This window comes from Panthera leo, chromosome B4, assembly GCF_018350215.1.
Source record: "Panthera leo isolate Ple1 chromosome B4, P.leo_Ple1_pat1.1, whole genome shotgun sequence".
Taxonomy (NCBI): Eukaryota; Metazoa; Chordata; class Mammalia; order Carnivora; family Felidae; genus Panthera; species Panthera leo.
The window spans coordinates 6436316-6461136 of record NC_056685.1 but is presented as its reverse complement, the minus strand read 5'-3'; the positions used below and the strand labels follow the sequence as shown (position 1 = coordinate 6461136).

At 49.8% G+C, this 24821-nt stretch overlaps 1 protein-coding gene across 14 annotated transcripts in view; it reads left to right on the top strand.

The window, feature by feature from the left end:
* SFMBT2 (Scm like with four mbt domains 2) overlaps positions 1-24821 on the top strand; it is a 225133-nt gene that overhangs the window by 18984 nt on the left and 181328 nt on the right. For 9 of the 14 annotated variants that reach the window (XM_042944803.1, XM_042944808.1, XM_042944813.1 and 6 more), the window contains 3 exons: positions 5308-5460; positions 14510-14607; positions 16751-16991. In XM_042944803.1, coding sequence (XP_042800737.1) covers positions 5361-5460; positions 14510-14607; positions 16751-16991 — 439 coding nt within the window. In that variant the 5' untranslated portion in view covers positions 5308-5360. Of the gene's footprint in view, positions 1-5307; positions 5461-11673; positions 14059-14509; positions 14608-14874; positions 14943-16750; positions 16992-24821 lie in introns of those variants that run through there. The other 5 variants (XM_042944811.1, XM_042944809.1, XM_042944817.1 and 2 more) reach the window with 5 other exon arrangements.

Here is a 24821-nt window from a genome sequence, read left to right as displayed (position 1 = left end):
GTTTTTAAGACAGGGGCGCCAGGGTGGCTCAGTCGGTTGACCATCCTACTTCGGCTCAGGTCATGATCTCGCAGCTCGTGAGTTCGAGCCCTGTGTCGGGCTCTGTGCTGACAGCTGGGAGCCTGGAACCTGCTTCGGATTCTGTGTCTCCCTCTCTCTTTGCTCCTCCCCTGCTGGCATTCCCTCCCTCCCTCTTTCTCTCTCTCTTAAAAATAAATAAAACTAAAAAAAAAAAAACAAAAACAAAAAACTTTTTTAAGGCAGCCAAGAATTGATGGGTATATAGGACATGCTCCAAATTCAGATGTAGTCAACTTTGGCCTGTCTGTGCTGTGGGCTAGCTGTACTCTGTAAGACGACAGCCAATAGGACTTATAAATTAATTAAAATTAAAATTGAGATCCACGTGTGGCTGGTGGTTACTGTGTTGGACCATGCAAGGTATGGACAATTCTATTGGATCTTGCTGGTGTCTGCAACTAATTCAAATTAGGTAAAAGCCCCTAATAAATTCCTGGTTAGCTTTAGGATAGTACTAGTGAGTGTCCTTCCCTGCCCATCTTCGTCCTAACAAGACTTTGCTTGCCTTATGCTAAAATTAGTTAACCTTCTCTGAATACTCTCCAAATGATTGGAGGAGGCAGAAGAGAATTTACAGGGGGAGGATGCTGATTATACTAAATTTCTTTCAGATAAACGGGTAATATGAATGCAGCAAATAAACCATTACCACTTAAAATAAAAAGCCTTGATAGATTCATAGAACTTTAGATTTGAAGTTCAATTAATTAATTTTGGGGAGAGAAGGAGTGAATTCCCTGGAATGAAATCCTCACATGTGTAGGGGAGGGGCAGAGAGAGGGGAGACAGAATCCCAAGCAGGCTCTACTCTGTCAGCACAGAGCCCGACTTGGGGCTCGATCTCATGAACCACGAGATCACAACCTGAGCTGATAATCCAGAGTTGGACGCTTAACCGACGGAGTCACCCAGGCACCCCAGAACTTTAGGTTTCAAAGGGCCATTGATTTAATCTAATTATGCCTTCATGAGAAGTTTGAGGAACAGAGAGGTTAAGTAATTTGCTTAGGTCACACAGCTCGATAGTGACCTTATTCCTCTCCAAGTTCACTGTTCTTATCACTGAGCCAAGACAACTTTTGTGAGATGCTCCCGTTACTATAATTCTGTCGTTCAACAACTTTAGAGACAAGAAGAGCCAGTTATGATAGGATTAATAGCTTTGCACTGGATCACAGGTGTATTATAAAAACAGGAAGTTACCCTTTAAAAACCCGGTTTTCTCAGCCTTCTTTTCACGTCTAAAAAAAAAAAAAAGTTCTTTCATTAATAGAAAGTTTTACCTTTGGTCTTGAAGTTATATGTATTTTAAGATCAGAATGAAATACACTTCCTTTTAAAAATAGCCTTTTGGGGGGGTTTGGGTGTTGTAGTCAGGAAAAGGATTTGCTTTTCACAATCCTGTTTTCATTTGGCAGATCTTCTGGGCCAGCTGTCACCACTAAGATTTGCTCCCCCGACAGACTCCACTGGAAGTAAATTTCTGTGAAATGGTCTGTCATTCTCATAGTCAGCGTATTTTCCCCCCTAATTTTTATTTCCACGGGCACTGCCTAGGTCCCATTAGTTGTGGAGGACTGGCTGTGGCAAATGAAGTGATTTCTTCTAAGAACCTGCCTTCCAGCTGTGACAAGATTGTGTTTTGTTAATGTTGGGGCTTCCTGGGCTGCATCTGTCAGATACACCCTGAGCTTCCTTCCTTCTCTTCTCCCTTGCTGTCTTAGTTCAGACCTGCGCCCGCGTTGTTTTTTTTTCAGTCCTGTCCGTGTCTGTCCGTCTGCCTGGCATCCAGCTGCCAGAGCGACTTTCCTGGAACAGATCTGATCTTTTCACCCCCTGGAATGAAATCCTGACCACAGAGTGGAGCGCAGGGGTTCGGGTCCTCGCTCAGGCAGAACCTTCTCCTCTCGCTGGGGTGTGGCCCTGAGTCTGTTCAGGCAGCACCTGCTCAGGTCCTGCCTGACCATCATCTCGGTAATCCCGGCTCCCACGTCTTGCTCGCCTGTGCTTCTCTGCATCCGTGGGGTTTCCTGTCACTTACCAGCTTACCATGGCGGTGCGCTCTGTGCGGGCGGTTTGTGGTACTCTGTTTGCTCCGAGTGTCCCACCCCCGATACCTTCAGGGGCTCATCCTTCTGCCTTCCCAGTTCTTGGTGGTCCCCTGACGGACTCCGGTGGACCGCTGTGAGGGAGGCAGTGTTTTCCAGAGTGTGCCCCATCTGCCCCTCTCTTTGTGCCGTCTGGATGCCCCTGGAGTCAGTGGGCATTGTGTCCCTGTGTAGGTGATCCGGTGGTCTGTAAACTCACACACAAACTTCCATCGTTGCTAGCGGGTGTGTGTTTTAACCCTGTGGGCTCCCTGCTTGTGTTCTTGAAGTGGGGGTGTGTTGGCAGTTGGGCACCCGGTGGGATGGCCGCGCTTGCTTGTTGACGTCATCGTTGGCAGTTGGGCGCGTCGTGGGATGGCCGCGCTTGCTTGTTGACGTCATCGTTGGCGGTTGGGCACCCGGTGGGATGGCCACGCTTGCTTGTTGACGTCGTTGGCGGTTGGGCACCCGGTGGGATGGCCACGCTTGCTTGTTGATGTCGTTGGCACTTGGGCACCTGGTGGGATGGCCGCGCTTGCTTGTTGACGTCATCGTTGGCAGTTGGGCACCTGGTGGGATGGCCACGCTTGCTTGTTGACGTCGTTGGCAGCTGGGCACCCGGTGGGATGGCCGCGCTTGCTTGTTGACGTCATCGTTGGCAGTTGGGCGCGTGGTGGGATGGCCGCGCTTGCTTGTTGACGTCATCATTGGCGGTTGGGCACCCGGTGGGATGGCCACGCTTGCTTGTTGACGTCGTTGGCAGTTGGGCGCCCGGTGGGATGGCCACGCTTGCTTGTTGACGTCATCATTGGCAGTTGGGCGCGTGGTGGGATGGCCGCGCTTGCTTGTTGACGTCATTGTTGGCGGTTGGGCACCCGGTGGGATGGCCGCGCTTGCTTGTTGACGTCATCATTGGCGGTTGGGCACCCGGTGGATGGCCGCGCTTGCTTGTTGATGTCGTTGGCAGTTGGGCGCCTGGTGGGATGGCCGCGCTTTCTTTTCAACACCTGAATTTTCTGCAGATTGCACCGGCGATTGCTCCTTCATTCCAGTGACATTAGAGATAGACTGGTGACTACTGCCATCCACTGTAAGATCCAGGCACGAGAGCTTGTGAGTCGCCCTGGTGGCCTCTTCTTCCACTCTCTGGTCTGTTGGGTGCAGCGCGAGGGGGACGAAATACCCAGGACTGTGGCTCCCCATAAATTCGTGAATCTGTGTTGTAATGGCGATTGGGAAAGAACTCTCCTAGGAGAATGCAGTTCTGCCTCTCATCGTGAGGTTATTTTAGCAACCTGATGTCGGTGGGGTAAAATTAGCCAGCCTCAATGTTAAAGTGCTGGCTTTGCCAATGCCCTCCATTTTAAATAATCTTGGCACCCATCTATCTGTTGAACGGATTCCTTTATTTAATCCTTCATTTAAAAAGATTATTTAAAGAAAAACACATCCAGTTTCTACTTAGGTTTAAGCTGTTCCCGTATGCACCCAAGTTTCTTGCACCGTCTGTCTTAGTCTGTGCTGGAGGGCAGGATTAAGACTGCTTTGCCTTGTGTTCTCTGCCCCACACAGCGCTACAGTGAAGGCGTGGTATTTACCTGTCCTTTATGTGATTTGTAAACAAACCAAAGAAACTATTTTGGGTCTGGTACCCCGCCTTTTGACCAGAGCTCTCCTGTTTTCCGGGACAGCCCCGGCTTACATTGTATCACTGGTCCTGACGTCTACCCCTCAGACCACGTCCCCTCTTATTTTGCTCCAGAAAATATGATAAGCACCCTTGCTCGCAGAGTGTGGAACGAGTAAGAGATAATCTCCTGGTGGTTTACATTTGCCTGGTAATTTGTCATTTCATTTCCTATTCGTGTCCTTACCTTTGCACTAGCAAGATGCACAGATTGCCACTTGAGACCCAGCCTAGACAGTTTTTAGGTTCCTACTCTACGCTAGGTATTTTCTTTTCTTTCTATTTTGATTGAGAGGTGGCTCTGGAGTCCCCTCCCCTCACAGTGTCTGGTGTAGTATTTTATATAAACAGGTGGATAATACAGCGGGATTACATTCCAGTACCACGTACCTGGTGCGTTTCCCATCTCCTCCTGTGAGAGCTTTCTGCCTTTTCCCTGCCTTTGCACAGATGGCTGGTACCTTTCCTGGACCTGTAATTTTGACAAAACCTCAAAATAATGTTCCAGGAAGGTAAACCGAAGAGCACCAAAAGGGATGCGTGTATTTGTGTGTGTGTGTGTGTGTGTGTGTGTGTGTGTGTGTGTGTGTGTGTTTGTGTGTGTGTGTGTGTTTGTGTGTGTGTGCGTGTGGTATCCTCAAAAGGTATTTTACTGTATGGGAGTGACAAAATAGTCTGCTTATAGGTATAGGGGCGCTATCCTTTTCTTCATCCATCCTTGCCCTTTTGCCGATTTGAACTTCCATCTAGCCGTGAGATAAAAGCAGATGCTGAGTGAGTGAAAGATTTAGAAGCCCCACACGGTTGTGTCTAACCGTCAGCGGGGTCGGCGGCCGACCCTGAGGGGTGTCGTGTCTGGCTCTTCCATGGGGTGTAACGGAAATGAGCTCAGTTGTAGCTTCTTTGAGAGGCGCCTGTAGTTCTCCCTGTTTTCCCACCTGTCGTCGCGGCATGGAAGTAAGTGAAGGTGAGCCGTGCTCTTGGAGGAAAAGTCTAATCGGTCAAAAAGCGCATTTGCGAACGTTGGCACTTTAAGTGGGTTTGGAAGTTCCGTGCTTGGGACACAGCAGACGTCTCGGAGGTTTGCCGTGTCACGGCATCGAGAGGGGAGCACAGGGGTGGGTGGCGGACCGTCTTGCCAGCCGTGCCGAGGTAGATTGGGGCTCCCAGTGTAGATGGTGTTGGTGAGAAGTGTGTTCGTCTCAGTGACGATCGTGCCCTACAGAAAATGGTGTGTTTCACTAAGCTGGGACCTGTGCGTGGACTGCGTGTAGACGCGTGCTCCTCAGTCTTTATTTCTGGTATTTTCTATCATCAACATTCCGTTGCAGCCTGCGTGTTATAATGACAGGGCAACAGCGCTGATCAGATACTGTTATTTTTGGAGCCTTTATAAACCGAGGATAATCAAGGAGCTCTGATTTTTTTTCTTCCTTTGTTGGCTGCCCTTAGGTGATCCTTCCTGCAGGATGCGTTAAGAGAAGAGGGACCCTTACTCGTTAGGCATGGAGAGCGGTTTGTCAGTTTCCAACATGCCAGACCCACTGTCTTCGCCCTTGGAGAGACAGCAGAGCTCAGCGAACGGTAATGGAGGGCTCGACTCAGGTAGGAGTTTCTTTTCTGGATCTGTCTGACCCCTTTGATTTAGTGACCCGTGTCTCCCCGAAGATGTTCGGGGAACAGCGGGGCAGACGTTCCTAGGTCTCTCACGTTGCCCGCTGCTAGGATTTGCTGTCCTGTTCGTCAGCCTGCGGCCTCTTGAAAGTTAGCGCGAAATCAGTATTCCCGACGCTGGACAGAGAGGGGCAGGTGACACCGGAGTGACGGATCCCTTCAGAATCTCAGTGGGTAACCCCGTAAATGTCGACGTCACGTTCATGCCATTTCAGACGAGGTAGCGGGCGTTCCCTCCGCTGACTCATTGCAGACGGTCTTACGGTGCGCCACGTGCGGGTGGTGGTTTTTGTTCCGGGGGAGGCGGGGCTGGGGGCTCCCGAGTCAACAGTGAAATGCTCCGACTCAGAAGACGCAGCTCACTTTGGCTCAGAACCTCTGGACCGGAACCTGTCACGTGTGGGCACCACTGCAAGGGAGGCGAGAAAGCCATCCTTGTCTCCCACGTGCCCAGAGAGGCAGGAGAGCGGGTCCGCCCCAGCTCTGGGTGTCCCCGCCTTCTCTCCCCTCTCCAGAACCTCAGCACGTCTCTCCGAGCACTCCCTAACGGGAAAGGAACTTAGGTCATGTGAGTGCGTGGTGAGGTCTGTCTCCCTTTAAGGAAACTAAAACCAGGGGGACAAAACAGAAGAGACTCATAAATACGGAGAACAAACTGAGGGTTACCGGAGGGGGTTGGGGGAGGGGGGATGGGCTACATGGGTAAGGGGCACCAGGGAATCTACTCCTGAAATCACTGTTGCACTAGATGCTAATTTGGATGTAAATTTTTAAAAAAATTTTTTTAATGTTTATTTTTGAGACAGAGGGAGACAGAGTGCAAGTGGGGGAGGGGCAGAGAGACAGGGAGACACAGAATCTGAAACAGGCTCCAGGCTCTGAGCTGTCAGCACAGAACCCGACGTGGGGCTCGAACCCATGAACCGTGAGATCGTGAACTGAGCCGAAGTCGGGCGCTTCACCGACTGGGCCACCCGGGTGCCCCATGGATGTAAATTTTAAAAATTAAAAAAATAAAATTAAAAAAAAAAAGGAAACTAAAACCAAAGCACACCAAGCCAGTCTTTGATTGAATTTTAATATTTAATCAGTGAATTTATTAGAAAGCATGTTTTTCTAAATACTTACACAGGAATCCGTTTTAAAAAGACACTAGTGGTTTTTTTATTTTTGTTTTTTTTTCAAAGGATTGCTGTATTTGCATTACAGCAGATTAAATAAGGGCAACTCAGCTGTCTGGATCCCGAACGTTTGCTGTGGTGAATTCATGTACAAAATGTTGATCCTGAATTCAGTGGGAGATTTGACCGTTATCCATAAAAGTCACGAAGTTCGTCTCCGTATTTTGATGACCGCAGTCAATGACAGAATTACAGATTGCTTGGTATCATCGAATTGATTACATTACATTTCTCAAGTTGTATCTTTATCTCCAAAAACCTGGAACCCCCCTGAAATTATTGCCTAAATATGTTGAAAGATGTTAGCGTCTCCTTCAGAATCAGCCCAGTCCTCCACCCCCACCCTTGTGATTTTTCTGTATGAAAGCCAGAGTGAGAAAACTTCTAGAGGCATAGTTGAGTCATTGTCCCACAGCGGAAGTATGGAAATTCCTTCCTGAGGAAACTCCATCCTATAGGCTTGATGTTCTTTTTTTTTTTTTTTTTTTTTTTTTAATGTTTATTTATTTTTGAGACAGAGAGAGACAGAGCATGAATGGGGGAGGGGCAGAGAGAGGGAGACACAGAATCGGAAGCAGGCTCCAGGCTCCGAGCCATCAGCCCAGAGCCTGACGCGGGGCTCGAACTCACAGACCGCGAGATCGTGACCTGAGCTGAAGTCGGACGCTCAACCGACTGAGCCACCCAGGCGCCCCAGGCTTGATGTTCTTTAAGTACAAATACGCTTTTTAGAAAAGTCCGTCTTACGTTTCCTGAAAGGGGTTACTTTTCCACTTACGGTTCCCTGGGCTTTCACCGTGACTTCGTTGGATGCACATCTGATGTCTGTTCCCGCGTCATTTCTAAAGGTGTGTTTTCAAACCTGTTTAAAAACCAACCGTGTGTTGGCTTTTCATTTTCTTGTAGCTGCAGTAGATCTCTCTAGCTGAAGTAGATTTTGAAACCCAGCGATAATAATAATATGGTGTCAGGAAAATCATTCGTCCTACGTTTCCTTTGGGGTGATTCCATGAAAGGGAAGCGCGAGATTCATTCTGTCATTGGCCGCGGTGTGCTTGGGCCGAGCCCATCACACGGCACTCACTGCATGGGGGCTTCCTTGCTCGTGTGCCATACGCGGCCTGAATTGTATAAGACGTCAAGATGTTTAAAACGAACAGTAGCTCTGGGGCGCCTGGGTGGTGCATTCGGTTAAGCGTCCCGACTCTTGACCTTGGCTCAGGTCATGATCTCACGGTTTCGTGAGTTCAAGCCCCACGTCGGGCTGTGCGCTGACAGCGTGAAGCCTGCTTGGGCTTCTCTCTCCTCCTCTGTCTCTCTCTCTGCCCCTCCCCTGCTCATGCACACTCTCTCCCTCTCAAAATAAATACCTAAACTTAAAAAAAAAAAGAAGTAAGAGTTCTGAGTGGCTCTGAATTATGTTAGCATTTGCAGATTGTGGTCCCAGAGGTTTTTTTTTTCCCCTCGTATCTGGCCGATCTGTCCTTTGGGGTTCCCATAAGCTCTTATGCACGGGGGAGACTTACAGGTGGTGCCACAAAGGTGGACCCCTAAAGGAGAAATCAGTTTATGTATTTATTTTTTTTTATTTTTTGCATGTGTTGATTCTTTTTTTTGGGGGGGGAGAAATCAGTTTAAAGCATGGTCTAATAGAACTCTCTGTGGCGAGTAGAGGCCAACTTGGGGAAGAAACTCACGACTTCGACTGCTCAGAACCTACTCCGGTATGAGTCGTCAGGAAGCGGATTTTCTCAAGTGGGGCCCCTCTGAGCTGTTGATACCTAAGACAGTTTCGGTGGTGGCCTAGTGGGAGGGTATCTGGTTTGGGCGTGACACGCTTGGGGCAGCACATCATTTTGGTGACAAGGCTCTTTTGCCCAGAGGCGTTTCAGACGAGACTTCCGGATCAGAAGAACAGGAGAAGGCTCGTTCAGTGCTCCTCAGCTGGTTCTACGTTGACCTGGGACAGCTGGGGATGTGATCCTGTGTTCGAACTGTATGGCAGGCACTCACTTCAGGTCCTTCTGTACGTTGACTCAGTTTACCCTTCCGTGACCCAGCAAAAGAGCTGCTTTCAGTATCCCCGTTTTAGAGAGGCCACTGGACCACAGGGAGAAGTCACTTGGCCCTTGTGTTGGAGCCAGGATTTCACCGCAGGCATCCTGAGGCTCCAGATACGGTGCTCGGTGACACTGGGCTGTCCCTGCGCTTCCGTGCAGTGGGAAGTCACCCTTGGTACATAAATGTGACGTGCGTACCCCCTCTCCACGCGCACACACACTTTCTGGGGCGCCGGCACCACCCAGCTTCTTGTCTGCTGGCCCCTCTCCCCACGTGTGATGTGACACATGCCTGTACCTCCCCAGCACGTGACTACCCGTAGGTGCCCCCAGCTCCTCTCTGCCCGCGCGGCGGGGCCGAACCACAGAAGCCTCCGCCGGCTGCTCCCGGGGGTTTTGATTTCGTGTTTGCACGCCCGACGCCGAGGGGATGCCATTCCTCGTCCGGACCGTCCGTCCCTCTGAACTGAGAACTCGAGCGCCAACCAGTGGACTCTGAATCTCACGAGCAGCTTTGTCATCTTTCACGTTGCCTCTTTTCCTAAGGAAAGCTCCAGACAATACTCCGACTGGCACTCGAGTCCTGTAAATGAAACAGGCACAGTGTAGAAGTCCTCCTCCTTGCAGGAACACTGAGGACGTCAGCGGGATGAGTGCAGGGAGGTGAACCGAAGGGCCTCGCCAGCGGACGGAACGGACGGCATCGGCACGGGCTGCATAGAGAAGGTCGTGGACCAGAATTGGATTTCTGGAACTCTAGGCTTCGGCCGTGATAAAAGCAAGCAGAACAGCATGCTGGCGTGGTGATAAATAGACCCCTTGACGTTAGTTTTCCAGGCTGGCCAAATGTAATTTCCTGATGAGGTCTGTAGGTAAAGCGGTGTGTTGTGCATTTAGAACGGGCAGGCCTCGGAGTAAAGAGAATTAGGCTGGAAATGTGGGCTGGCTTTTTTTTTTTTTTTTTTTTTTTGGTGTTAGGAATACATTGAGTGGAGTCCCACAGGCTTTTCAACATTCTTATTAGAAAAATAGAGCTCTCTTACGCTGGGTGCTGGGAACAGGTGCTGTGTGACTCAATAATGTTCCCTGTTAAAAAAAAACAACAACAAAAAAGCGGGGCGCCTGCGTGGCTCAGTCGGTGAAGCGTCCGACTTCGGCTCAGGTCATGATCTCACGGTTTGTGAGTTTGAGCCCTGCGTCGGGCTCTGTGCTGACAGCTCAGAGCCTGGAGCCTGCTTCGGATTCTGTGTCTCCCTCTCTCTCTGCTCCTCCCCCACTCACACTCTGTCTCTCTCTCTCTTTTTCTCAAAAATGAATAAATATTAAAAAAGTTAAAACAAAGAAAAGACCAAAAAACCCCTCTCTCTAGAATAGTTACTGTCCTTCCCAACCAAGCTGGGTGATTGGATAATTTTTATGTGTTTTCTTTCTTCTGAAAAAAATCTCTCTGGCCGCCTGGGTGGTCACACGGGGGTGAGGAGCTCTGTGCTCAGTGACTGTCCCTGCTTCCCTGGGGTCGTCCTGCAGCCGTGAACACAGCCCTCGGATTGGTGTTGGCCAGCTGAGTTTCGTTCATCCTGTGTGTCTATTTAACGTACTCTGTGGAACTATTTTTTATACCTTGTGATGGTGTGACCAGACGATCAGCAGGTGAAATAGCAAAGACTTAATGCCTTCCTTTCTCTTCCCTTATTTATGAAGAACACCTAGCACATGAGAACGTGTTCTGTTAAGATTTTATTCACTTCAAATCTGCCGATTCTCCTTTATTTGGGTAGTTAGCAGTCAGGGACTTTTAATAGTCAGCCTTGCAAAGGCAGCCTTATTTCAGACAATGAAATCAAAACCCAGGACTTGATTACCTCAAAAAAGGTGTGTGAGCCGTTCGTTCATTCCATTTTTCACCGTCAAGTGGCTTGCACCTCAACGATTAGTGTTCCTTTTCTGTTATGAAATAAATGTGTTGGTCGCGTAAGTAGCCTTCTGTTTCGCAGAACTGGATGGCCGCTAATGAGCATATGCCTGTTTTCTTTTAAGTTGTGAAATTTTCTTGGTGGCATTTCATGGTCTGTTTTCATGACATCGTGGGGAAAAATGCTTCCCACTGGTGCCTTCGCAGAGAAGGGAGGTTGTCAGGGTTTCCCTGATAAAAAAAATGTTTACGGGCTTAAGAGGTTTATGAATCAGCTGTAAATATTTGCTCTGGGTTTATGAGACCTCCGCTCATAAACAGCGTGTGTGTTTATCTGTTGCTCATTGAAACGTCTTTAGAGAATCGGCTGTTCGGGATGTGTGTGCCGGGGGGATGTGCCAGGAGTTACAGACTGGGAAAGACTTCTTGTAGGGGACCCTAACTTGCTGTGTGATTTTATTGTCAAAACTACCAGTGCGGGACATAAAAGCCTTATTTTTTAAAATCCCATTCCAGATCTGACTTCTGGGTTCTTTTTAAAAGTATTTTCTCTGGGGGTGCCTGGGTGGTTCAGTCGGTTGAGTGTTTGACTTCAGCTCAGGACATGATCTCACAGTTCGTGGGTTCCAGCCCCGCGTTGAGCTCTGAGCTGACAGCTCTGAGCCTGGAGCCTGCTTCCGATTCTGTGTCTCCCTCTCTCTCTGCCCCTCCCCCGCTCATGCTCTGTCTCTCTCTACCAAAAATGAATAAACGTTAAAAAAAGTTTTAAAAAATTTAAAGTATTTTCTCTGGACTGCAGGGGGCAACAACTCTCCGAAGTGGTGTTCTTTTTTTTTTTTCTTTCCCCCAAGTGTATTATTTTTGAGAGAGAGAGAGAGAGAGAGAGAATGGGGGGAGGGGCAGAGAGAGAGAGAGAGAGAGATGGGACAGAGGATCTGAAGCAGGCTCTGCACTATCAGCCCAGAACCCGCTGTGGGGCTTGAACTCACGAGCGGTGAGTTGGACGCCCAGCCGGCTGAGCCACCCAGACGCCCCTGAAGCATGCTCTCAGGGGCTCACTTGGGAGTCACAGGGGGGACCTCTCCGTCTCTTGGGAACTTGAACGAGCACCCGAGGGAGCATGAAAGCATCTACGGCCTGTGTATCGCAGGAAGAGAAACACGGTTTGTGATGAATTAAGGTTCGGCGAGAACAAAATGTGGGGTAGGATGTTCGCAGCCTAGGTGGGAGCTGTCTGAAGCAGGAAGCATTGCGGGGAGCCGCCCCAAAGCTGAGAAATGTGACCCACGGTCTCGCCCTCACGGCTGATTCCAAGTGACCGAGTCTCCAGATCCTTCCAGGCGAGGTGATGGGGCCCATCGGAGCTCTGTAGGCCCAGGCACCGGCTGCTGCGGGCAGCTCCTGGGGGCCCCATCTCCAGGCAGATGTTTCTGATGTCACAGAAGCAATCACCCCCCAGGAGGGCCCCTCCACCTTCGGGAGCTGTTCATTCACCCAGGGGCTCTGCCAGGACCTTCTGGATCTGAAGGCCCAAGACTGAGTTTTATGCCCACGTCTTCCCCTCGCTGTGTCCTCCTGCAGAAGGACTCCAGGGGCTCTGCGCCCTCTGTTCTCGCCGAGCCTGGCTGCTGCCTCCCGCCTTGCCGCATCGCCTGCGTCTTCCCGCCTCCCGGCTTCGCTCTGGAATGTTCTAATGCTCGCCAACACAGAAGCCGGCCCTGGAGTCCGCCTTGGACCCTCCCGGAGGACGAACGGGTCGTGGTGGAGTGGACGTGCCCCACGGGAGATCGGGCGGAAGGGTGACCAGGAAGGCACCTGGGAGGCGTTCCGGCTCGAAAGCAGACAGCCTGGGCCAGACTCCGGCCTCTGCGGCCAGACAGTTGCGTGGTCCCGGTGGCTCCCTCGCCTTGCGTGGCTCCCGACTTCTCTTCTGTGAGGTGGGGATGGTAGTAAGTGTCTGTCAGGGTTCTTGAAAGGACGAAACGCGGTGATGCCTGCAGAGCAATGAGCAGAGAGCTGCCAGCCCAGGACGACATGGCTCTTAGGACACTGCCGTGACCGTGTGGTGTCTCTGTGGGGCTCCGTGCGTGACCCACAGCTGGAGCGGGCGAGGCCTGCGGGTGGCGTGGGCTGAGCTGAGCTGGACAAGTAGGGGGTGCAGCAATTCTAGACCTGCTTTGCGACAAGTTAGCCGCCAAACAGGCACCTCGCCAGCCCCCCTGAGCATGTAAGTGCTGTGCGGGGATGCCTCTGGCTGGTGCCTCAGGAAACAGACTTGGTAATCGATGCTTGCGGCCTTTTGGAGAGAAGAACTGTGGGTCAGACCACCCACTGGGTGACCCCCGCCACCCCCCGCCCCGAGGTACTTTCCAGAACATAACTGTGTCTCAGCAGTGTCTCTCGTTGGCTGGCGGCTAGAGGACCCGCTGACTTTTTTCGGGGAGCATGTTTCCAGTGGAAGGACTTAAGTCCCTGGATGCAGCAGGATGTTGGGAGAACGACAAGGGAAAAAGGTTTGCTCTTCAGATGGCTTTTGTTTTCTCGGACGTTTAATTGCAAGCCACTTGACGGGGGTAGGATCTGCGGAGGCCGTGCTTAAGCAACTTTGATTTAGAAGACAAAACGCAAGGTAACTGCGTTTAGCCTCGCGTCATCCGGCTTTACAAAAATTATCTTCTGTCGATTTCTGAGACGCCGCGGAGCCTCCCAAGGAAATGACTTTTCCTACTGACAACGAAAGAAACCTCTCGTGGAAAAAAAGGCAGCGATAGCCCGCAAGAACAAGGCTTCCTTTCTTAGAGTCCCTTGTTGTCGATCCGGGTGGCCTACCTGCCAGGATATACCACTTCTCCATCAGCGACGTGACCAAAAGCAGTGTTTATTCTTGGCCAGTGACATAGGCTTCTTGCCTGTAGAAGACACACAGGCTGAACATCCACACCCGTTGCTCGGTATTGCAAGAAAAGAGAATCTAAACTTCTGAAGCTCTTGCCTATCTGCATGTGTGGGTACCCCCGACTGCTCTGTGTTCCTTATGATAGCCCTGCAGATAGGTGAAAGTAACGTTTACAGCTTATTAGTTCTTTCCATTTGAAACTACGCCATAATGTCGTTACCTGTGCTTCAAGAGGAGTGATCTGGTGCCTTTTGACGATAGAGATTGTATCTTACGCACAGTCTTCAATGCCTGGAGAATTGTTTGATTGACAGCTGGTCGGCTTCTGTCACTAACTTGCTAGGTGACCTCACATCCTGGAGCGATCCTTCTGGACCTCAAATAGTTTTTTCCTTGGAATCACGTCAGGGCTCGTGCTTCCTAATAAGGTCCCTTACAACACCAACGATCTGTGCTGTCGTTTTATAACCTCCAGCTGTGGTAAGTGACCAGTGGTCAGAGGTGTTCGTCTGTACATTAAGGTGCCTCCTCAATGCCCAGTGGTTGCCTTTACCTGGTCCTCCGACCTCCCGGAAGCATGAAGTGCCCACAGTGACGGGGGCTAATTCCAAGTGAATACGCTAACACGCGGCAACTGTGCCCCGAAACAAATCTCATTTCGTTTGCCTGAGAGCACCCTGAATTTTACCCTGGATTTTGCCGGGGTAGCTCACGTAGAATTTCTCCAGTGTTTCCTTTTCTTAGTCAACATTCTGCAGTCAGCACACGATGCTGTGCATGTGATAGTGTTCTCCGAACCCACTGAATTTGCTTGTCTCCTGCATCACGGATTTCCTGCTTTTCACTGAGGGCCGGCCGGTGCCGTTCCGTTCTTCGCTCTGGTATTGATATTCTGACTTTATGTATTTATTTATTTTTTTTGTCTTTTCAGCAGAAGAAGGTTCAAGCCTGGAGGAAATTGGCTTTAACTGGGGAGAGTATCTGGAAGAAACGGGAGCCAGCGCAGCTCCTCACACGTCGTTCAAACATGTATGTAACACGCCTTCTCTTTCTGCGTTTGGAGGGTGGGAGGGGCATCTGCAGGAAGATGCCGAACCTTGGGGAAGAAAAGGGAAATTGAGCCAGGATTTCTTAGAAATCAGGAGGAGGTACGGACACATGTCTGTTTGCTTTTCGCAGAGAGCTGCGGGGAAGATGGGCCTTATCCTTGTACGTTATCTCTTCTGATAACGGGGGGCTGGGCCTGGGGAGGGGGAGCTCAGCGTGTACCTTATCCTTGTTCTGTACCCTAAACAGCCCGAGTAGACACGGCCCGAGACAGGAAAGATTGATTGATGCGAATAAAGAGCCAGCAAACTAGGCAAGTACGTGTGATAAGTAATAGTATCTCAGGAGATGTAATGGCTGTGTAGTCTCTTAGTTGGAAATGATATTTTTATCTTGACAGGACACCTAAAAGTCTTCTAGCCATTTGGGGGCAGAGGAGTGAAATTAGAGGAAACCCCCCGTAAATATTCAGGGCACATTTGTATCAAACCAAAAAATCATTTTCGCAGTAATATTCTTTGAGCAATGCAAATAGTGTGCCCAGCCGAGGGGAAGTCCCAGGAAGTAAGAGATCGAGGTTTTACCAGATTTTTGCTTATGGGTGAGATTTTTGGTAATATGCCATTAGCAAGGGAAAGACTGAATTTCCAGGACTGGAGTTCTGAGGCATTACAGTTTCTTTGCTGGAAATGAAAATTTAATTCCAAGAAACATTTTTTTTTTTTTTTTCCTTCTCACTGGGCTCTCCGGGGCAAAGATTCTTAGCCCGAGTGTGGTAAGCAAACTGGGGGCATATTTCCAGCCTGTTCTCGCTTTTGGCTGTTTTGCCCCTTCAGATTCTGGAATGACTCGGCTAGATCCCTTCAGGTGGTGTAGGAAAGAGGTACTGACCCACAAGCTTTTCCTTCCTTTCTGGACCAGGAAGTTACCAATATCCCCCCACACGGAGCCACTCTGTTCTCTTTAATCCTGTCATTTCTCCCACCTCCCCTTTAACCCCCGTGTACTCTCCTGGATGCACGTGTGCAGGGTTTAAAGGAAAAGTGGCGTGGACCCGTGGACAAGCTATGGATAATTCCATCATCGCTTAAGCAGCTGCTACTCACGGATATCAGATGTGTTTGTTAGCTTTCGAACGTATGGCCCACCAGGCTCCAAAGCTTTCTTTTCAGGGGAGGGCTGGTAGATCCTAATGGACTGTAACCGTTAATTAAAAGAAAAAAAAGGAGACCCATTCTCTAAGGCCGTGCTATCCCCGCAGTGGCCGTTAGCCACACGGAGCTCCTGAGCACTTGAGACGTGTACCATCCAGACAGATGCTGTCGAGGGAGAACGCACACCAGATTTCGCAAGCTTCCTTGGGAAGGAAGAACGTAGAACAAGTCATCAACAGGTCTTCTGTGGATTATGAAGACCGTCTTGAAATGATGATGTTTGGGATATGTTGGGTCAAGTAAAATCCATTATTAAAATTAATTTCATCTGTTTTATCTTGCTTTTTTAACATGGTTACTAGAAAGCATAATGTCCGGTTCTATTCCTCTTAGCGCTGTTCTAAGCCAATAGGAATGTTGTTTTTATTTTTATTTTTTATTTTTGAGAGAGACAGAGAGAGACAGAGCACAAGCAGGGGAGGGGCAGAGAGAGAGGGAGACACAGAATCTGAAGCAGGCTCCAGGCTCCGAGCTGTCAGCACACAGCCCAACGCGGGGCTCGAACTCATGAATCGCGAGATCATGACCTGAGCTGAAGTTGGACGCTTAACCGACTGAACCACCCAGGCACCCCAGGAATGTTGTTTTTAAGTGCTGTGTGTGTTTTTTTTTAAGTTATTTATTTGGGGTGGGGAGAGAGAGAGAGAGAGAGAGCACAAGTTGCGGAGGAACAGAGAGAGAGAGGGAGAGAGAGAGAGTCCCAAGCAGGCTCCGAACTGTCAGCACAGAGCCCAGTGCGGGGCTTGAACCCACAAACCGTGAGATCCTGACCTGAGCTGAAATCCAGATTCAGACGCCTAACCGACTGAGCCACCCGGGTGCCCCTTACGTGCCATAGTCTTAGTAGCTCTTGTGATCTTCTGGATGTGTCAGGCATGGTGACACCGTCCCTGTGCTTCTCCTTCCTGCAGGTGGAGATCAGCCTTCAGAGCAACTTCCAGCCGGGGATGAAATTAGAAGTGGCCAATAAGAACAACCCGGACACGTACTGGGTGGCCACCGTCATCACCACCTGCGGCCAGCTGCTGCTTCTGCGCTACTGCGGCTACGGCGAGGACCGCCGGGCCGACTTCTGGTGTGATGTGGTGATAGCAGACCTCCACCCCGTGGGGTGGTGCACGCAGAATAACAAGGCCTTGATGCCCCCGGATGGTAAGCTCCGGCATCCGGACGGCAAGCTGGCCCGCGTCCCGAAGCCTTTTGGTCCCCGAGCGATCGCCGTCCGTGACGCTTGTAGACAAACCTGGCAGAGATTCGAAAACCGACGTAGGAGGGAGGTCTGGTGCTTGACGCGACGTGTCTTGAGTTTCAGTGGCTGGAGGGGCTCCAGAGTGAGGGGGGACCTGGGTGCGTTTTTGGACGTCTGCCCACCCGACCGTGGCCTTCCGCAGACTTAAAGCTTTGGAGCCTGATCGTCACATGGGTGTTGGGGGTGGGAAGGGGGGGCTGAGGGACGCCCATGACTGACGTCTTGTTTCCTCTTTGGGTTGTGTGGCTTTTCTTCTGCCTTAGAGGCTGGGCGTTTTGAACAGTGGCATCGAGCATCTGGAACAGGCTTCTCTAGAAGGTTTAACCTGCCTTCTTGCAGGGAGACCGTCAGGGTGTGAGGCACGTAGAAAACCAAACTCATGTGGAGAAATGACATTACTCTCGACGCAATGGTCAGAGCTTGTGTAGTTAAGATCCATTTCGTTGCTGGAAGACGGGGTACTCCACTGGGGTGACTGTACCCCCCAGGGGACTTTTGGCAACGCCTGTTTTGGTTACGACAGGGGGTAGGGGATGCTGCTGACATCGGGCGGGAGGGCCGGGTGCTGGCAGACAGACACCCTTGCTTGGACAGGATGGTCCCCACACAGGGAATCGCGGGCTCAAACTGGCCGTGGTGCAGAGTTGGAGAAAACTCCGCGTGTCACACAGGCACGGAAGGAGCCCATGCGATCGTGTATGTGAGAAAAGCTGTGTTACCAAATACTTGAACCTCAACACCTTGTTTTCCGTGTTTGATGACAGGGTGGCTCTTGAAGACTTTCCGCGCTGATCCTCAGGCGCCTGGAACGTGTCCGTAGGACTGCCTGCCTGTTTCAATTCCGACTCGATGTTTTCATTTCGAACCGACACGTAACGTGTCAGAGCTGAATTCCGAGCTTCTTCTTGTCCACCGTTATGGGCGGTGGCTTTTTCCCGGAACTTTTCGATTCTGTCTTCTGTTCTGAGTTCCGATAGATCGTTCTTCCGATTGGTGGGAATGGTCTGGGTTGTGCCTAATTGAGAGCCTGCTAAGAGGCGGTCATGGTAGACACGTGGAGTTTGAGTTGCATTTCTGTGACATTTGTAAGGACCGACTGCACTGCCCGGGCCTCAGCTGACTCGGGGCTCCTTATTGCCTCGGAAGAAAGAGAGACGGGCCCTTTGCGTCTCTTCTCCCCCGTGGACCTCTTTCTGCTCCTCTGCCCGCGTTACCCCTTCTTCCCCCGGCGGTTAGCTCACCGGTCACTTCCTCAGGCAACCAGGGTCAAACCCCGTCTTTGCTCACAAAGCCCCTGGCGCCCTTAGAGGCGATGACATTTGTGAGTGTGCCTCTCCCCCACATCGATAGTTGAAAAAAACCTGAGTCACGATCCACATACTGTAAGATTCATCCCTTTAAGTGTGCGGTTCACTGATTTTTGATGTGGTCACAAGGCTGTGCAACCACTGTCATTGCCTTTTTTTAAATGTTTTATTTATTTTTGAGAGAGAGAGAGAGAAAGAGAGAGAGAGGGAGAATGAACAGGGGAGGGGCAGAGAGAGAGGGAGACACAGAATCGAAAGCAGGCTCCAGGCTCTGAGCCATCAGCACAGAGCCTGACGTGGAACTTGAACCCACGAACCGTGAGATCATGACCTGAGCCGAAGTCAGACGCTTCACCGACTGGGCCACCCAGGCGCCCCCCACATTTTCTTTATCTGTTCATCTGCCCGTAAACACGTAGGTGGCTTTAATGTCTTGGCTGTTGTAAATAATGCTGCGATGAACATGGGGCGCAGAGCTCTCTTTGGCATAGTGTTTTTGTTTTCCTTTGGATAGACTCCCAGTCATGGAATTGCTGGGTCACAGGGTAGTTCTAGTTCTAAGTTTTTGACCAACTTCCGTACCGTTTTCCACCGCGGCTGCACCAGTTGGCGTTCCCACCAGCAGTGCTCGGGGGCTCCCGCTTCTCCACATCCTCGCCCGCATGTTCTCTCTGGTCGCTGTGACGATAGCCATCCTGCACGTGTGAAGCGACACCTCCCTGTGGTCTGGATTTGCGTTTTCCTGATGATGAGTGATGGCGAGCGTCTTTTCGTGTACCTGGATGCGCTCTTTGGGAAAATGTCTATTCAGAGCTTCCCACTTTTTCTTGCTTTCTCGTTAAATTGAATACAGTGGACACGCGATGTTACAGCGGTTTCGGGTGTGCAACAAAGTAATTCACCTTCTCTGTATCTTGTGCTCTGCTCCCCACAAGTGTGGCTAACATCTGTCCCCATGCCACGCTGTGACGGTCTCATTGGCTGTATTTTTCATCCCCACAGTGTATTCACGTCATAACTGGAAGCTCGTACCTCCAGTCCCCTTCACCAAACGCATGAAGGGAAACGAGTGACGCTTCTGCCCATGTTTAAATTGGATTGTTTTCGGCTATTGACTTGTATGGGTTCTGTATGTATTTTGGATATTAACCCCTTATCAGTATGTGGCTGCAAATATTTTTCCCCGTTCCGTAGGTTATCTTTTCATTTTTTAAAAAAGTTTTTTAAGTTTATTTATTTATTTTTGAGAGAGAGACCGAGAGAGAGAGAGCGGGGAAGGGGCAGAAAGACAGGGAGAGAGAGAATCCCAAGCAGGCTCCGCACCATCAGCGCAGAGCCCGACGTGGGGCTTGAACTCACAAACCACGTGTTCACGACCTGAGCCGAAACCCAAGAGTCGGACGCTTAACCCATCGAGCCACCCAGGCGCCCCAAGTTATCTTTTCATTTTGATGATGGTTTCTTTTGCTGCGCAGAAGCTTTGTAGCTTCATGTAGTCTCACTTGTTTATTTTTTGTTTTATTGCTTGTGCTTTAGGCATCCTATCCAAAAAAAAAAAAAAAACCCTGCCAAGATTGATGTCTAGGTGCTCCCCCCACCCACCCCCTGCACCTCTCTGTTTCCTTCTAGGAGTTTTATGGTTTTTGGTCTTACATTTAGGTCTGTAGCTCATTTCGAGTGAATTTTTGTGAGTGGTGTAAGATAGGTTCCTTCTTTTTTAAGACCGAATACTATTCCCTTTGCTTTGAATTAAGACAGCTGCCGAGGTGAAAAGATAACGGTGTAATGCAAGATTATTTAATTTCCCCGTGGTCTCTGTCGGCTCATGAAGCAAACCAGTCGCGATGGATGCTTCGCGCTGATGGAATGTTGGGAAGGCGTCAGTGCTGTTTAGGGGACGAGAGGTCTTTCTGCCCGCCCCGCTCTGCACACAGAGGCCCCGTGGTCGTGCCCACACACCCTCGGGAGGGTGCTTCCCTCGCCCCCTCGCCGTCCTTTCTCATCTCCTTTATGACTCGCTCTTAAAGTTTGACGCGTTAGCAGTTAAATGCCCTTGGAAAGGCTGTATTACGATGGTTTCACTTTATATAATAGATTCTCTAGTGAATCGTTCTGGAGACAAGTTCCAGGGTGCTGAATTTTAACACTCTTGGAGCTAATGGGTTCATTTGGTAGAAATGCATGCTGTTGCTCGAGATAGAGAGAGAGAGAGAGAGAGAGAGGGCATAGTTTATCAATCAATTCTTCCTCCTCGCTTGGCTGAAAAATGTGGCAGGAGCCACAGTTTCGGAAACACCATCAAATTTGTATCCTACTGACTTTGCGCTATTAGGCAAGACAGAGAGACACTTAAAATGACAAATTCCCGATGAAAAATGGGAACACCCAGTCAAGGGGGGGAAGCATTAATGTGCCTGAGTGATCCGAAGCCCGCTCAAACAATAACAAGTTATGCTAATTTGAGAATGTCTTCGTGGCTCCTTTTAAAGAACTTGAGAAAAAATTTAGTAGGTGATCAATATGACTTGGAAATCTTCCGCGCGGAGAACAAAGTCAGGGAATAGCAGGTTCAGGGGGGCAAAAGGTTTTATTGATTGCTGTAGTACAGGATAATTACTGCTTTGTAGCCAGAGGCGGCGGGTGCCCCGCAGGGAATCGGGGGGGAATCTATTTTCGAACAAGGATTCTTGTTTGTGTGGTTTTCTGCCGTAGAGAGCTAATATCATTGTAAATTCTGCAACTGTACCTGGTCGGGTCTGCGTCGCGGCTCAACTTGAAAGGCGTCGCAGGGTGTTAACACAAGTTAAAGTCGGCGACACGTGACGCTTTTGTTTGAGATGCTCCAGTGTGATGGATCTTCTTACCGATCTCAGGAGTCGGGATGTTTTAAAGGGAGTCAGGGGGTGTTTTGACGGGAGGAACATCGCGGCTGGAGCCTGGGGGTCTGGTTCTCACTTTGCCTCTGCCGTGAATTTAGCTACCTGGGTGAGATTCCTCTCCATTTTCTCATCTTTGAGAGGAGGTTGTATCGTCCCTAAAGGCCGTTCCAGCCTGACGTGCCTCGGTTTGTGGTCCTCGTGAAGGAGAGGAGGAAGAAGGGTGCTGGTTTGCCCACCGTATACGTGAGGAGTGGACTTTGTTTTGGAGCTGAGATCTGTGGAAGTGTGTGCGAAGCACAGAAGTTTCTGTGTCACTGTGAGGGTGATCACGTTTCAGTGGATTGGGGGACAGACGGGGCTGGGAAATTCTTGTGAGTGCCTGGGTCCTTTGTCGCCTGCAAGGGACAGAATTTTGCTCGATAAAGAATCCAAAGAATCAAAGATGCCGGTTCCCTGTTGGAGCCCAGAGAACCGGGAATCATTCCCCCGAGTGACAGCGGAAGTGGAGTTGAGTCCATCACTGTGTGCAGGAGAGCTCCAGAATACAGGTGGGGGAAGCAAGGGGGTGAGGGTGTGGGCGATTGTGCGCCCCCCCCCCCCCCCCGGGGGGGAGGAAGGAGAGGGCCGCCTTTCCTGCTCAGACTGGGGTTAATAGCGCTCAATGCCTGGGAGGACATTCTGGGGTTGCCCCAAGTAGCCTTTCATCTTCTGAGGTCACCGCATTAAGACACTCATTTTATGATTTTATTTTATTTTTTTTATTTATTTTAATGTGTAGTTTTGAGAGAGAGAGAGAGTGAGAGAGAGAGAAGGAGTGTGAGCCGGTGAAGGGCAGAGAGAGCGGGAGACACAGAATCCGAAGCAGGCTCCAGGCTCCGAGCTGTGAGCACAGAGCCCAATGTGGGGCTCGAACTGACGAAACTGAGATCACGACCTGAGCCGAAGTTGGACACTTAACCGACTGAGCCACCCAGGCGCCCCCTGATTTTAGATGATAGTTTTACCAACCACCGAGCACAGTCCCATATTTTTTACAGTCCCGTATTTTTCTCGCCTTGCCATCTGAAATGGACGTGATACCTGAATCACCACGAGCCGTCATTATTACACTAAACGTTACAAAGAAGGAAACAGCATGGTGGCTGCTCTCCCCGTTTCAGTAAGATGTGATTCCAATCCGCAGGCAGAGAACTCCATTACTAAGGACGTGTTTAGAGAGACCTGGGCGTAGTGGCCAATTGGCCGTCCAAAGAGCAGTGTTCCTGCTCGTGAGCTCATCGGCGCTAATCTCTCATATTAAAAGTATTAACAAACATACTACATTAAAGCATCGGTAAGTGCAGTGGAGGATTAGAGCCCTTATTAGAGGAGCTAGATGGAAAACGTTTTAGCTTACTAAATCAATAAAGCTTGATTTATTCATAAGCACACGCAAAGCTCGCAAAGGGCAACTGCCAAATAATTATTGTTTATGGTGATAATGTAAGGAAATCATTTAATCCAGTGACTGTTTCCCTGTTATTTATTGAGAAGTAGCAGCTACCTCCTAACGCGTGGGGTCGGGGAGCTTTGACTTTCTAGCAGGCGCCTACCGAGTGCCTGAAAGAAACGCTCCTGTGGGATTGCAGGTGAGTATGAAGCCTGCCCGAATGAGACCCCTCGGCTTATAAATTGAGAAATATTTATGCGCGCTTTCTACTGTTGCAGTAAAAGTATTGGAATTACGGTGCCTTAGGAATCATGCCTCTAATTTTTATTTTCCCCGTTATTAACATTTCTGTAATTTGAATTGCAAACTCTGCAGCCTTGCCAGAATGACTCTATTTACCATTCAAAGTTGAAGGAAAATTACTGGGAGTTAGTTAATATATAACTTATTTGAATAAAGGGATGTTTATTCATGAAGCGTTAGCAGCAAGTGTGAATATGGCCTTATGTTCCGCACGTAGAGGCAGCCAGGTTCTGAAGCCTGGTCTTAGGACTGTTTGGGGGAATTTTGTTTTTCCCCGTAGTTGGTTATAACGTCAGAGGTGAGGGGGGCAGTTGGTGTGTAGGGCTGTGAAATCGCGGGACCACGGGCCTTCCAGTTATGTCACCGCGGACTCTGAGAAGCAGAATGCGACGGTGTTGATGTTTACGACCTGAACGACATTTTCGTAACACGAATGGATCGTACACAGTCACATGGTTTTCCACGTACAAGTCACTGGCCGCCTTCGGTATCCTGGGAGTACCTGCCTCTTCAGGCGGTCCTGTGTCGGCTCTTCACATCTTCTGGCCCCTGCTTGTTGGTTCTCATTTGCTTGGGTCCTGTAGGCGGCTGGGCCCCGAGTGTCGGGCACGGGACAGGACAGCCACACGTGGCCTCGTGCGGCCTCTGAGCTGTGACCTCACGTTTCCGAGGCTCCGTCTTACAACACACGGCGTTGGCCTGGATGGTCGCTCAGGTTTCCTTCAGCTCAAAAATGTTCTGAATGTGAGAATTCAAAGAGCGATGAATGAGATTTATAAAGGGGCTCTGAAGTCAATAAATAGGCCCCATGATTAGATACCGATGAAACTGTTCGTTTTAGCCTGTGGAAGGAAAAGCAAAGACCGAAACCAAGGAAGGCAGACCGAATGGTGGTCCTGTCCTATAAATTAAAACCCTTTGCATAGATAGTGGTGAACAACTGTTAGCTTATGAGTAGAACAGTAGTCTCTTCTCCTATAATTCCTGCTTGATGTTCGTACTTGTCCTTTGTCTTTTGTTTTTTTTTTTAATTTTTTTTTTAAAGTTTATTTATTTTTGAGACAGAGACAGACAGAGCATGAACGGGGAAGGGTCAGAGAGAGAGGGAGACACAGAATCGGAAGCAGGCTCCAGGCTCTGAGCCATCAGCCCAGAGCCCGACACGGGGCTCGAACTCACAGACCGCGAGATCGTGACCTGAGCTGAAGTCGGACGCTTAACCGACTGAGCCACCCAGGCGCCCCTGTACTTGTCCTTTGAAACTCACTGTACATCACACATCCCCGTCTTTGGTTTCTCGAAATGTGATCACGAATTTTATTCTGTTTGCATCATGGCTTTTCAATTAAAAACACTTTCACCCACAAAATAATTTTATTTGGTGCCTGCTGTGTACCAGCTAAACTAAATCTAACCCTATCTGAAGGATGCCTTTGTAAACTGGCTGGTATGATTTTTTTTTTATGTTTATTTATTTATTTTGAGAGAGAGAAAGAAGAGGGGAGGGAAAGAGAGAGAGGGAGACACAGAATCCCAAGCAGTCTCTGTGTTATCAGCACAGAGCCCAATGTGGGGCCCGATCTCACGAACTGTGAGATCATGACCTGAGCCGAAATCAAAAGTCAGACGCTTAACCGACTGAGCCACCCAGGCGCCCCCTGGATGGTATAATTCTTATATTACGTTTGAAAATCATGGCTTGGTAAGTGTGAATAACTTATCCCCAGGTCAGACAGTTTGAAGTAGAGTTTAAGGTAAGGATTACCCGCCCCCACCCTCCACGTCTGAAATCGGTGCTTTGAAAATAGGAGGAGG